The sequence below is a fragment of the Saccostrea echinata genome, unplaced genomic scaffold (genome assembly GCF_033153115.1).
Source record: "Saccostrea echinata isolate AGI-Se365-2 ecotype Australia unplaced genomic scaffold, CSIRO_AGI_Sech_v1 ptg000029l, whole genome shotgun sequence".
Lineage (NCBI taxonomy): Eukaryota > Metazoa > Mollusca > Bivalvia > Ostreida > Ostreidae > Saccostrea > Saccostrea echinata.
The window spans coordinates 13,427,812-13,442,191 of NW_026889778.1; the positions used below are offsets into that span (position 1 = coordinate 13,427,812).

General features: G+C 32.5%; 1 protein-coding gene across 3 annotated transcripts in view; it reads left to right on the plus strand.

Annotated features, from left to right (window-relative positions):
- LOC133195620 (multiple epidermal growth factor-like domains protein 10) overlaps positions 1-14,380 on the plus strand; it is a 100,873-nt gene that overhangs the window by 25,151 nt on the left and 61,342 nt on the right. For all 3 annotated transcript variants that reach the window (XM_061331508.1, XM_061331509.1, XM_061331511.1), the window contains exon 4: positions 9,741-9,884. In XM_061331508.1, coding sequence (XP_061187492.1) covers positions 9,741-9,884 — 144 coding nt within the window. The remainder of the gene's footprint in view (positions 1-9,740; positions 9,885-14,380) is intronic.

The following is a 14,380-nucleotide window of genomic DNA, read 5'->3' on the forward strand; positions in this document are numbered from 1 at the left end:
TGTAAGATTTAATAATGTGTTATAAGGATGAAGGCAAAAAGAGTAAATTTCTGAATATTTTAGGATATATGTGATATTTATTTGCATATCTCAAAACTAAAATAATTCCAAAAATATACATCAGTCCCAGCATCCAATTGTTACATCTGTCTTTAAGGAAGGATTCAGTAAATAACACATTAATATAATAACAGTAGAGGCAGCGGAGATCCCGCATTTTCCGTCTTCTGTATTTTTTCACACACACCCCCTTTCCCCCGGTGCAAATCGCTGTTACATGTAGGTCGCTCGGGTTCCGAACAAGAGCAAATTATCTCCCCATAACTGACCAATTATTTCTCAATAATATATTATAGGATTGACTATATAAATTATTTTGTTCATCGAGAAATGAATCTAAAAAACGAATCGCACACTTTATGAAAGCCGAAGGCTTTCATAAAAAAGTGTGCGATTCGTTTTTTTAGATTCATTTCTCGATGAACAAAATAATTTATATAGTCAATGCTTATAATTCAATTAAAATACAATTCATGTATACTTTTGACAATTTTAATCTGAATAACAAGATATCAACACGAAATAAACAGGAAATTAACACGCGGAGTGATCCACAGGGAGGAGTGCTGGCCGTTGTTAATAGCAACGTGTTTGTTCACAAATCATTCACCTGTTTTCGGCAAAACATGAGCGTTAAAAGCACAATTCTGAAAAACAGAATTTGTAATAAATCCTCCTGAACTTGTGTTTGCCGACACATTTGTACTTTGTTGACTGTACGTTTTTGTAGCTGACATGTTTAAGTCACGGGCTTGTGGCATAACATCAATGCCGCTAGGTCCTGCGCTGTCATCATTCGCCGACGCCAGATTCGATAAAGTTTTACTGATTTGAAGTTTTTGGTTACTTGCACATTCCCTGGCATAGCTACGAATGGAGCCTTCGTTTTTATGTCCGCTCATGAACATTATGTGACGCAGCTCTACCCCTGCATTACTAAGAGCTTGTATGCTAGTGGCTCTCAGGCAATGTGCTGTATACCTTTGTTTACATTTTGCATTTCTTGAAATGTCGCTCATAAATTTTGTAAATTGATATTTTTTCACTGGTGTTTCTGAATACCATATATTTTCGTTTAGGTTGTTAATTGCTTCTTTTGTGCAGTGATTAAACAAAGCGCTAGTGTTTGGGTCTGTTTTACTTAGGAGCAATTTTAATGATGCTACTGGGCATTTGTTTTCATTTGTTGCATACATTCTTTTATCTTGACATCCTTCTTCGTTCGACAACCCTCCTTGTATTGTTTTTTGCTTTGTTTCGTGGGAAGGAACAACATATTCGCGGTCGTTTTCATCCCTGAGAAATTCAAAAGAATTTGGTTTAAGTTGTTCGTGAAACTCAAGTCCGCGAGTAACGTAATGAATTGCGAGATCATACCATACGCGATAACGCAGAATTATGGGGTTATCATGTGAATGCAAGTATTCACTGATTTTGCTCAAATCCTCTGGGGTGATGATGTCCTTATGTTTAGTTGGTCTTGAGAGTCCGCTCCTGACATTCTGTTTTAGTTTTCCATCCAAAGTATTATTTGCATATTTGAATTCTTTGTCTTTTGCAATGTTTATATATCTTCCTAAATCATTAAGGTGCCTATTAATTGTTGCTCTAATATTTTTCATAGTATTTTTGTGATATTCGTTAAATCCTTCTGTTGGACATTTTGTAATATTAGGTTGTGCCTCTGCATAAAATTTGCACAGTTTTGTGTTCAGCTCGAGAGGATTAATTGTTGAGAAATCAATTTCCTCTCCAAAAGTTTCTGAACTCCATTCTATAAAATAAACGATAAATCCTTGCTAAAAATAGTCAAATAACTATATGTTTTTTTTACTTTTCCCACAAAAAAATTAAGAATGTATATCGAACTGTAAATCATACAAATGTTGAAACGAACGTGTACACCCCCCCCCCCCTTTTTTTTAAACCGCTACATCAAAAGCTGGAAAACTGTTGACATTCACTATAATTTTTCAGGGAACTAATTTTATATGAAATGCAGGCAGTTTACTCTATGTATTTGAAGTCAAGATTGAAAAGATCATTATTATCTAAATTTTATATTAATTTACCTTGTATGATTTTGACACCCCATTTTGTGTTGCGTTTTGTTGAATCCGATTGTCGGCTATCCCATAGCTTTTTTATTTCCTCTTCCGTGGCTGTTTTAAATCTTTTGGATAACATTGTGTTTTCGGAATTGTCCTCAGCAAGGGTTCTAGTCATTTCAGCTACTAATTTTTTCAGGATCTTCCGACACTGCAGCATCATTATTTGTGGAAAAAGGATCGTTCATCTCTTCTTGAAAAAAAAGCGTCATCAATTCCATCTAAAAAATCTAATTTTTCTAAATTTTCCTCCATTTCCAGCTTTATTTGAAAATTTCCTTGGTCTTTCGATTCCATTGAGCAGACGTTCGGTATTGAAGTGTATATTTCACATCCTGTGCGGTGTGCAATTTTTTTTCTCTCTTAGAGTTATCGTTATTTGATACAGTTTAAGTTTTTTTTTTATTATTTAAACTATTTTTTAAAAAAAAAAGGAAATAAAAAAGGAAAAAAAAATTAACAAGAATTAATGAAATGTGAAATTGAATTAAATTTCAAAAATTACCTACTAAATAAACTAAAGTTAATAAGTTTTTAAACAGAAAAAACTTGATTCTATGCTTATTTTGTAAGCATTTTCAAGCTTGTTACCATTTCCGGTGTACATATATAAAACTCGATATCAGGTATACTGTGTAAAAATAAAAGGGAGGCAATCCCAACAGAAAAGTAAAAAAAAAGTAGTTCTGGATTTATTCATCGGAAAATGAAGAGAAAAATAGCTTCCTAAGAATTGTACGTAGTAAAACGTGTGAAAACAAAGAAAATTGAATTATAATGGATTTGAAAATGTGATATATAATTTTTAGAATTGAATATATATAAATGTGTTTGCTAATTAATGTTTGAAAATATTTGTTTTTATTTAGTAGATGAAAAAACTGTACTTCGGAAAACTTGCTGAGTTAGGTTCTACAAAATCGACAAAATATTATCACTATTTAAATACAGAAGCACTTTGTTTCAAGGAATTTAATTGTCAAAAATATGACTAGAAATATTATTTATCTGGACTTGGCAATGACAATTACTTAGCACGTGCGTATCATGATGATACTTCAAAGCAGTTACATTTTCACTTCTGTATTTCAGTGCTTTATTTTTGTTTTTCGTTTCATTTAAATAGTAAAGTAGCTAAGGCATATTTTTGGACTGATAAGTTTTCAATATAGATACTAGTACTTGACATTTTTCGTATTTCAGTAAATAGATTAAATTATTTTAAAGTAATTTTAGCGTAACCCGAATCGAGAATTCTGGTTATCATAAATCAATATTCGCTCCTTAAATTTTCTCAACAAACAAATGAGTAAATGTCTTGAATGTTCAATCAGAAAATTATTTTTTAAAAAAGCCTTTCACGATTAATAGTTTTTATAACATCTCTACAGCAAACTTATTAGGACGTTAATATAAATGATTAGTTGTTTTTACAAGAGTGGCTATCAATAATTGCAAAGCTGCCTGTAAGGCGAGTCACACAAGTAAGTAAATATTATATTATAGTGACGTGTATATTTCCAAATACAATAAGAGATGTATGATAGAAACATTTTTACATTACACCCGGCCCATTGGACCTAAGTGCCACTTTAGTATATGTACAATATTTACATTTTTAAAAGATACATACATGTACCAGGTCATCGAAAAAGACTAGTGTGGCTTTTAATTAAAAAATCTTTATGTTATACCCCCCTTCCCCTTTCCCGTCTCTCGCCACCAAAAACGTATTTCCCCCTAAAGTAGTTCACCACTATTTAACTACATTATGCAACATGTACTTAATGTCTGATGATCATTTTTTAAACTTTGATATCAAAGTAAAACAAACTTCATAGAACGACAAACTATTTTTACAGGTGAAATATACTTGACCTAACAAATGAGAATCGAGATATTTGACAGACGGTAGAAATTTCACACACTACACAAAGTCCATATATTTATATTATTCATGTGACTGTACATATAATGTTAAATTACGTTTTTATTTTTGCAGATAATAGAGTGATACTGATTACAAACAAAAAAAAAAAACACATTTTTTTGTGATAATCATTATTTATTTATATATATATACGTACATGCAATATGTATTGCTTGCTTATATACCTCATGCAGTCATTGTATTATATTACTACCACATACCGTAATTTTATATATCTTTTTTAAAATTTTTATATTTATTTGTTTATTTTTTGTGCTTTCGGATACATGAAAAAACTAGAAGTACTGTGTGCAATGAGCTCACTAAATGATACCCCCCGCCTCCCACATGATTATAATGGCTAAGTCCATGTTTTGCTCTGGGAAACCCAAAATAAGTATCAGATCAAAAAGTGGAATAAGAGGTGCACAATGGCACTATATAATAAAGATTCTGTGAAAGTATCATTAAATTTTATTCAGTGGTATAGAAGGAGTTGCGGATAAGAGATGGGTACCCTTCAAAATAATAGAAAGATCGAATGGCAGTGTCCATGTTTTGCTCTGAGAAATCCAAATAATGTGTTCGATCAAAAAGTAAAATAGGAGGTGCACAATGGCACTTTGTAACAAAGATTCTGTGAAAGTCTCATTAAATTTCATTCAGTGGTATAAGAGGAGTTGTGCATAAGAGATGAGTACCCCAAAGCGTAATGGACGTACAGCTAGACGGACGGACAGACGGACGGACATCCCGATCACTATATACCCTCCCACTTTTCAATACATGGAGGAATGTATAACGCTTTACATAATGCACTTAGACCTACCGTGAAATTCCCGACACGGGCATGGTTCATTCTCGATTTTCAATTCGTTTCTTTAAAATATATACAACTAAAATATACCACAGACATCATCTTAATTCTTACCTTATTTGCAGATTTGGATTTCACCCTTTATAAATGTTCTCTGCCCTTACATCAAGTTCAATTTATTTACATCAACATGCAGTTGTTCAACACTGGTCCCCAACGTAAATATTGCGTAAATGACTCTTATGTTGCATATCTATTTCCGGGCTAATTGTTTTTAAAAAAATTCATACTGTTCCCACACAATAACCAACACGAATTTGATAATGATAAGAGGTTTTAAACTAATAATTTTATATACGAAATATAAAAGTGGTTAATGCGTGGGAAAATGTTTAATTTAATTAAAATGTCTTGAATTTACATCAAAAACTAAGGGATTTTGCCAAGCAGTTGGTGTTTGGCGTGGTTTTGTGACGTCATAATGACTTATTACGTCATTTTCATTCTAGTAAATATTAGCTTTGGTCCAATTGTAAATAGAGGTGTAATACATCGAAGATAAACACAAAATATCGTAGTTGTAAAATCGTTAAATTTCTCGGCCAAATATGGTCAATAACGTACTTTGTTCTTTGCTTGACGTATGTACAGATTTCATTCCAAATTTCTTCTGTTCTTACACGTTAGATGAAATATGAGAGCGCGGAGAGCCAGAAGTCAGCAAATAATTTCTTCAAATTTCCAAGTTTAAATGTTTTTGGAATTAAAAATGAACTCAATTATAGTGATTTTTTTTAGATTTCACCTCCAAATTTCATATTTTCGGCTTCAACGAGACAGAAACAGAAGATGCTAATATAATACTCTGACGCATTAATACGGCACGGTTGTAGTAGAGTAGAAAGATTTTCTTTTCATAACGATTACGTTAAACAGTGAACCGGTAGATATGTGACGTCGTGAAAACGGCCCTTACGTATTCAAATTAGTCACAAGTCAACTATTGTTTAAGGGTGAATTTAAAAAAAAAAAGGACCAAACGCATATTTATCAACCCACACTAAAAATACAGGCAATGAAAATAGATTCCTATGTCTCAGCATATGTCTTTAGATAGTGTCTAAATACCTGCCAAATATCTCGTTGATATCTCAATTACATGTAACAAAAAAGTTATGCCCAAAAATGATGCTAAAATTGTCAGGAGTGCAACACCTTTTTGTGACATTTTGAAGTTTCAATATTTTGTGGAGATCTGTGAAATAAAAAATAATCCTTCATGTTGAAAATAAAGACTTTCCTGATAATATTCAAAGTATTGAGCTTTAAATGTGGACTGTCATAACTTTTGTTTAATCAAGTTGTGGTCATGGCTGAGGTTTAAAAAAATTTATACCATGTCAGGAGTGCAACAGAAAAAATGTAGTGTTGCCAAAAAAACATCAATTGTAAAATTCTGATAGAAAATTAAGATAAAAAAGAATTTTGGAAGTGTAAAATAATAACTGATATACATTTTAAAACTTAAAAATATTATTTAAATCACAAACAGCATTAATGAGAGTCAAGTATATGTGCATACCCAAAAATGTCAGGAGTGCAACATTTGATGTTTTGCTCCCAAGCATGAAAAAACTATTAGAAAATGCTTAGAAGTATTCATTAATTAATAATGATCTTTTGTATAATTTAATGCTAAATTATTGACAGTTTTATTATTAAAATCCTTCCGTTTTCAATTTTATCCATTCAGATGTGTTTTTATCTTTTTTTGTGATTTTTTTAATGAACGTTAAAAATAAACACACTAAAACATTGTCATAAAATTCAAGTAATTCCTCCTCAACTTCACTGAAACAACAGAACAAGTTCTTGTGTAACTTTCACTTCACAGTTCTACTTTAAAGGCCCCAATGCTTTTGGTCAGGAGTGCAACAAATATGTTAAAATTATAAATCATCCAATAAGAATAAAAATAAAGAAAAAATGAGTAGAATTTTTCTGGTGGGTTACTGTGATTGTCTTCTAAAGGAAAATATGCTTTAAAATATATTTTATCTTCTAAATATACATTTAAACTAGTTTTTTGGCATAAAATGGGGTATAATTCCAGATAAAATGCGAATTTCAAATACTTTCATCTGTTTTAATTATGAAGTATCGGACTATAAGTATTGCACAATTTCATTACCACTTGATGTTGCCAACACTTTATGAATTTTTGTGTTCTATGGTTTTAATTTTAAACTTTACTGCAGTCAGGAGTGCAACAAAACTGGTTCATAATTACCGATGCTTTTTAACTATCTTTACTAAAAAATAAGTTGAAAAAAAACTGCTTGATACTATTTGATGTTCAAAACACTATGTCTATCAACAAATTACAGAAATTTTACAGTCAATTCAGGGAATAGTTTTCATCATTTCACATATATTTTAAATACAATTTATATATATTACACTTTGCAAATAATCATGTTTTAAGGTCTTCAAAATATGAAACACCTGCTGTAAACGATGAAAAATATCAACACGACAAATTGATTTACAAAGAAAGAATGGGTTATTGTGTGTTATCATTTGTAAAACAATGTTAAATAAAATACATACATGTATCAGATGTCAGGAGTGCAACACAATAATGTGACATAGGGTCACTTCAAAATTTAGTATTTTTTGTACGAGAACTCGTATATAACAATTCTTTTTTGGCTTAGATTTAAAGAATTGACTTGAACGGACAAAAAAATGAATCTTGGGGAATTTTATTGCTTCATATTTTTTTCATATTAAAACTTTTCAAACCAGAATTGAAAAAATAATCTAAAATAACAATCAAAAAGCCAATTTTTTGTCACATGTACAAGAGAAGATACTCATTTAAGGTCTAGATTTATTCATTTATACACCTTTTACCATTTTGAAGCATAAAAAACTATAATTTCTTGTGATTATGTATTTTAGAAAGTCTTTTAAGGTGTAATGATATTTTCTTTTTTCAAAAGAAATTTTACTAATAAAAATTCTGAAACTTTTTAATCCAATTGTCTATTCTATTGCCACTTCAGGATTTTAAACTAGAATGCATTTGCAATATGATGATATAAGTGAAAAATATGTTATAAGTAGTTGAATTTTGCCAAAAAAATTCAGTTTGTCAGTCATTTTTTTTTAATTCACCCTTATATTACCTTTCAGTGCGCTTATAAAAAGTAGTAAGAACAGCTGTAACGTATTTAAGCGCAATCTTTGTCTATTGGAAGAAAAGCGGCACCGTATTCTTGCGTTAATATTCTCTGTTTAAATATAGTTACGTAATACATATATGTAAAATTTTTGAATGGATTGAATTTGTTGAGAGTAGCTTACAGGTACATGCGCGGATCTAGAGGGGGGGGGGGTACAGGAACTCCCCCTGGAATTTGCAAAGTCATTAAAAGTATATACTAAAGCAAAAAAAAAAAAATGACTTTGGACCCCCCTAGAAAACGTGGACCCCACCACCATCACCACGAAATAGGTATTTTACACCTAGTAAACCTAAAGTCCTTTTCGGTAATTTCAATTATTTAAAATGTTGTCTAATCCGGAATGATGAAAATATTAGTGGGAATTCGTACTTTATTAATTTTTAATTGGTTGACCCAAATCTGAAAATTATTTGGTATTTAGCACCAGCTACTATATTAAAATACATTTTATATGCCAAAAGATTTCTGATGCTACTCATATTTTGCTTGAAAAGAAAAAATGGCCATAGGGTAGAATTTGGAGGGATTTTCCGGGAAATCTTTGGAGGCCAAATAGCAAAAAGTACATGTAGGTCATTGACCTAGATATTTCAAAGTGGAAGATGACACTACTATTTGGGTTCTTTAATGTACATATGTTGGTTTGTCCCTCCTATCAGTGGAATTTTTTTTCAGTCTGAGTAAAGGTATACCTTAACACAATCAATATTGAATGAAATACATTGAAAACAGAGTTCGGCGAATCTAGTTAAGGTAGACCAACAAGTATATATAATTATCCATGCGAGTATGTTTCAAAAACATGATATGATCGCAGCAATGGACGAAATGACCGCCTATTACAGTGTAAATAGCGTTGAAGATTTGAATTGCCGCTGCCTCCTTACACAGGAGGCCGTTTATTCCAGTTAAAATATATATTAAAAAATCGTCGGGGGGAATTAAAAGTGGCCGTTGATTTCAAGTGGCCGCTAACGCGTGTTACACAATTTGTTTGCACACACCGAGGCATTTATGAGACTATATCTTTCAAAAAATAATGATTCAATGCTTAAATGGCACAGCATCTTCACAGTATCAAGGTTTTGTGATATTGTTCTCAACAAAGAGAACATAGACTACACTAAGATACGAAATTCTCAGTAACGCTTTTTGATATCGAGGAATATCGTCGCCATAGTTACTACATGTAAAAATTGAAATATCCTTGAAATACTTTCAAAACCGCGTTTCTCCTTCAGTTTTGGTCTGATTTTAATATATAGATTTGCATGCAAGTAGACTACACTGAGATACATAATTCTCTTGATAGTTTTTTTTATTTCTGTGAAAAGCTTTCAAACACTACTCCTTCTACAGTTTGTTTGTTTGCAATAAATCTTAACCAAGGATTTTTATTATGTTTACTGCTCTCGCAAAGTCAAAGTGCTTCTTTTTTTTTAAATTTTTCTCTGTTAAGTACAAACCGGTAGAACTACAGTCTCGTCAGAGAGTTTATCAATGACCTCTGCTGAAGCATTTGCCAATATTTATTTTAAAAAATTTATAAAACTATGATTTTTCTAATACTCTAGGTTGCAGTGTGGGAAGATGGGGTGAAAATTGCACCGAAACATGCAACCATTGTATGAACAAAGACTCTTGTGACGTAGAAATGGGTACTTGTGATGGGGATGGCTGTGCAGATCCAAATTTCGCAGCACCAGACTGTAGACAAGGTAAAAAAATTCATAAAGCAAAATTATACTGAAATCATTTTTGTCCAGATATACTTTTGAAGTCCTCCTAACTATGTTTTCATCCAGGAAATTTGTGTAACACCAGACTTATGGACCAAGGAAAAGTTGCAGGGGCATGCACAAACCGAGCTCCATTCTATCTGTTATTGTTTATAATGAAATATATGCAGATAACGACAGTATTCAAGCTCAAAAGTCCATTAAACAATACAAATTTTGGAGCAGAGCAAACACGGAGCTCTAAAACATCAGAGGTGGGATCAGGTGCCATGAAGGAGTGGGAATCCCCTGCCGACCGGTCACACCCGCCTTGTGCTCCTTGTCATGATCGAGAAATAACGGGAAAATCTATCGACAATTCAGTGTGTAAATAATGGCCTAACAACTAGTATGAAAAACGACAGTCAGCATTTGACTTAATGATAAATTGTATTTGCTGACAAGGTCATTGTATCGACCATAAAACTTACGAAATGACGAATTTAAACGAGACTCTGATATTCTTGTTTCATCAACTTGTTTGTCAATAGCTTATCTCGTTTTAGAAATTGTTCAAACGTAGATCATGCTCTTGTGTATCGAATCAACTGAGGCGTGTAAACCCCGTATGTAGGTGCTGAAGGTACATTACATTAAGGGAAGTTGACGATTGAAAAGTTAAAGTCAACACGTTTATCATAAAGCTTGGGTGTTAGATTACCATAAGCGTCTTTTTCTAGTAAAATATCCAAATATGAACAGATGTGTCAGACTATGTGGTATCTTTTATATCAAGCTCACCAGGATATATCGTATCGACATAAAAATGGAAATAGCCATTGTTAATTGACAATACATCAATGTATATCTAAATGTCGAGTTGAAGGCCACAACAAGTGTTTTCTTCTTTTCACGTATACGATTTTGAACAAATTCTGCTTCATATGAATACATATGAATACAAAAATAGGTCTGCTAATAACGGGGCACAATTGGTACCCATGGGAATACCAATAGATTACTGGAAGACCTGGTCTCCAAAAACCACATACATGTAGATATTGTCAATCAGATCAGAAACTCAAGCATCTTTTTAATATCAACTTCATAGTACTTGTGTGTACAATCAGAATGTTTTTAATAAAATAATTTAGCGAATAACCAATGACAAGGTAAGTACATTTACGAGTTCCATTTTTATTGAAAAAGCAGCTCTCATTGATATCAAAAAGCCTGGACTTAATTTATCGCGGGGAATGGTTGTATATAAAGTTGAAAAGTCGTAAGTTTTTTATGTTGTTGATTTTGGTAAAGTTTTGTCATTTCAAATTTTCCAAAAGTTCCTTAGAATTTTTAAGTATCCACATCTGATTTACACTACTTCTCGAATATATTGTTGCACAGCGCTCCTAAAGTTTCTCCTTCACTATTGTTATTATTTGAATGAGGAGTAAAGAAAGAGGCTTGGTAGAACATTTACTGGACCCCGCTATGTATCTTTGTCTATAAGGATTTTTATGAAGTTTCGGAATCCAATATAGATATGGTAATTCAAAATAATGTTAGTTGTTGGAAATATTAAATATATTCAAAAGTGACATATGATTTTGAAGAATGTCCTCCTTAGAAAGGGAACTATGGGTATAAGTTGGATTACCACTAAGTCTTGTAGAATGAAAGTTCCTCTAAAATACAATTTAAATAATGAGCCTAACAAACAAAGACAATGCTGTTACCTGCTTTGTAAGCAGGGGCCATTACATACTGATTGTGTAATCTAATTCTTTTTTCACTTCTGAATTATTGAACACAGAAGGATAGTTGGTTTTCATTTTGCCCCTCAATAGCTTAATGCGAGATTTTAATATATATAGGATACATGTATATTTAATCAATTCTGACAACATGTCAAGGTCTTCTTTTCCATGTCTGGCCCACCGTCTGGTGTAATCTTCCACAAAATCCATAACACTATTTATGAAATTATGACGCAAGTTGAAAGATCGGGGTTCCCTAAATTTTGGCCCTTTTAAAATTAATGATTTAAGGTATTAAAAGTGGCTGTAGCTATTGGTCAATATATAAAGGTTGAATACCAGGAGGACAGATATTCAATTTAAGCACTCGAAGGCTTTTCTTTGCCACATTCACACCCACCCTTCAACCCGTACTTTGTTACATAAAATAGATAAGTTAAAATAATTTTTGTTCCAAGAATTGAACAACTTGGTTTCATTGAGCAATGACTGATTAAAACATTCTCGTATTACGAAGTTTGACAAGAAAACATTATCCTAACAAGTAAAAAGTAAAAACTTTGATACTTTGATTTATTGTAAAACTTTAGAGATTTTTTTTTTGAGATTTCAAAGCTTAAAACTTCTTAAATTCGATAACAGTGATGTAAAATTTGGAAATAACATGCGAATATAAGGTAATAGTTCAATTTAATGTAAAAATTGTGCTTGTATGAATTAGAGAACATAAAAAATAACAACCTGAAATCCATAGTAAAAATACTTTGATTTGTTATAGTAAAAACTTTGATTTTCTATAGTGAAAACTTTGATACTATAGTTTTTGTAAGGGGTAGTACCAGGGAATATGCTTTGACAATGATGTGTTCAAATGAGTTAACAGAGATTTCTAGCATTCATTTCTTTGTACAAAATTCACACAAATTTTTGTACATTATAATAAAGAACAGGTTACGTAAGGTTTTGAGAATGAGTCCGCCATTCATTTTGTTTACCTCGCAATTGCTGTGGACTAGGTCTCCATAGGTTTTTTAGCTCACCTGAGCCGAAGGCTCAATTGAGTTTTTCTGATCACATTTTGTCCGGCGTCCGTTCGTCTGTTCGTCTATCTGTTAACTTTTCACATTTTTGACTTCTTCTCAAGAACCAGTGGGCTAATTTCAACCAAACTTGCCACAAAGTATCCTTAGGTAAAAGGGATTCATATTTCTTCAAATGATGGGCCACACCTTATTCCAAGGGGAGATAATTAAGAATTTGTGAAAAATTAATGGTATCTTTTAAAAAATCTTCTTCACAAGAACAACTGTGCTAGAAAATATGAAACTTATATGGAATCATCCTCAAGTAGACTTAGGAGTGTAAATTCAAGTTTGTTCAAAATATCGACCCCAGGGGTAGGGTGGGGCCACAATGGGCAAGTTCTACAAAGGAATACGTAGGAAAAATCTTTAAAAATCTTCTTCTCAACTACAGGAAAGCCATGATTGGTCATATTTATATGCAAGCATCCTCATGTAGTGTAGAATCATATTTCTTAAAACCATGATCCCCGGGGGTTGGGTGGGGCCACAATGGGCGATCAAAGTTTTATTTTAGAATACATGGGAGAATCTTTAAAAAATTTCTTCTCAAGAACAGCAAAGCCATGATAAGTCATATTTATATGGAAACATCCTTAGTAGTGTAGAATCAAGTTTGTTCAAATCATGACCCCCAGGAGTTTGGATGGGGATGAAAGTTTTATATAAGAATACATAGGAAAAATCTTCTAAATTTCTTCTCAAGAAAAGCAAAGCCATCCATGATTAGTCATATTTATATGGAAGCATCCTCAGTAGCGTAAAATCAAGTTTGTTCAAATCATGACCCCCAGGAGCTGGGATGGGGCAACAAATGGTGATCAAAGTTTTACATAGAAATACATAGGGAAAAAAAATCTTTAAAAATCAACAGCAAAGCCATGATTGGTCATAATAATATAGAGGCATCCTCAGGTAATGTAGATTGAATTTTGTTCAAATCATGCCCCCCCCCCCCCTTTCCACCAGGAGTATAGAGGGGCCATGTGACGGTACATATTGTCGTTTTGTACATATTGTTGTCGGCGACAATATGTACATACCCTCACTGCACATATTGTCGTCCATCGATACATATTGTCGCCGGCGACAATTTGTGCCGAGACAAGCCTTATTTTTCCCCTGCATAATGGAGGAAAAATGTGCAGTCAAGCACTAACAGCACATATTGTCGTCGGCGACAATATGTACAGTCAAGGTGGGCACATATTGTCGTCGATCTATTGTTTTGACTAATATTTACTTGAGAAAGGAAAGAGAGATTGACAAACACACACACACACGGAGGGAGACAGACAGCATTACTCGCAATACTGTAGAGAGAAAACTTTTTGGTCAGAAAATTCTGTCCAGGATTGATGTACATCACTATGATATGTCAAGATACCGTAATTCTTGAGATATCTGATATTTTTCTTGTAATATATACTTGGAGATTGAATACATGTATTAGTTTTTTTGATGAGTAGTAATGATTATTTTGGAGATTATTTTTTGCGTTATTCTTAAATACAATCATGTGTCGATGTAATTGGTGTTGGGGTTGACATTTTTAGATCACCTGAACTGGAAGTTCAAATGATTTTTTCTGATCACATTTTGTCTAACCGTCCCTCTGTCTGTAAACTTTTCACAATTTCCGCTTTTTCTCAAGAAC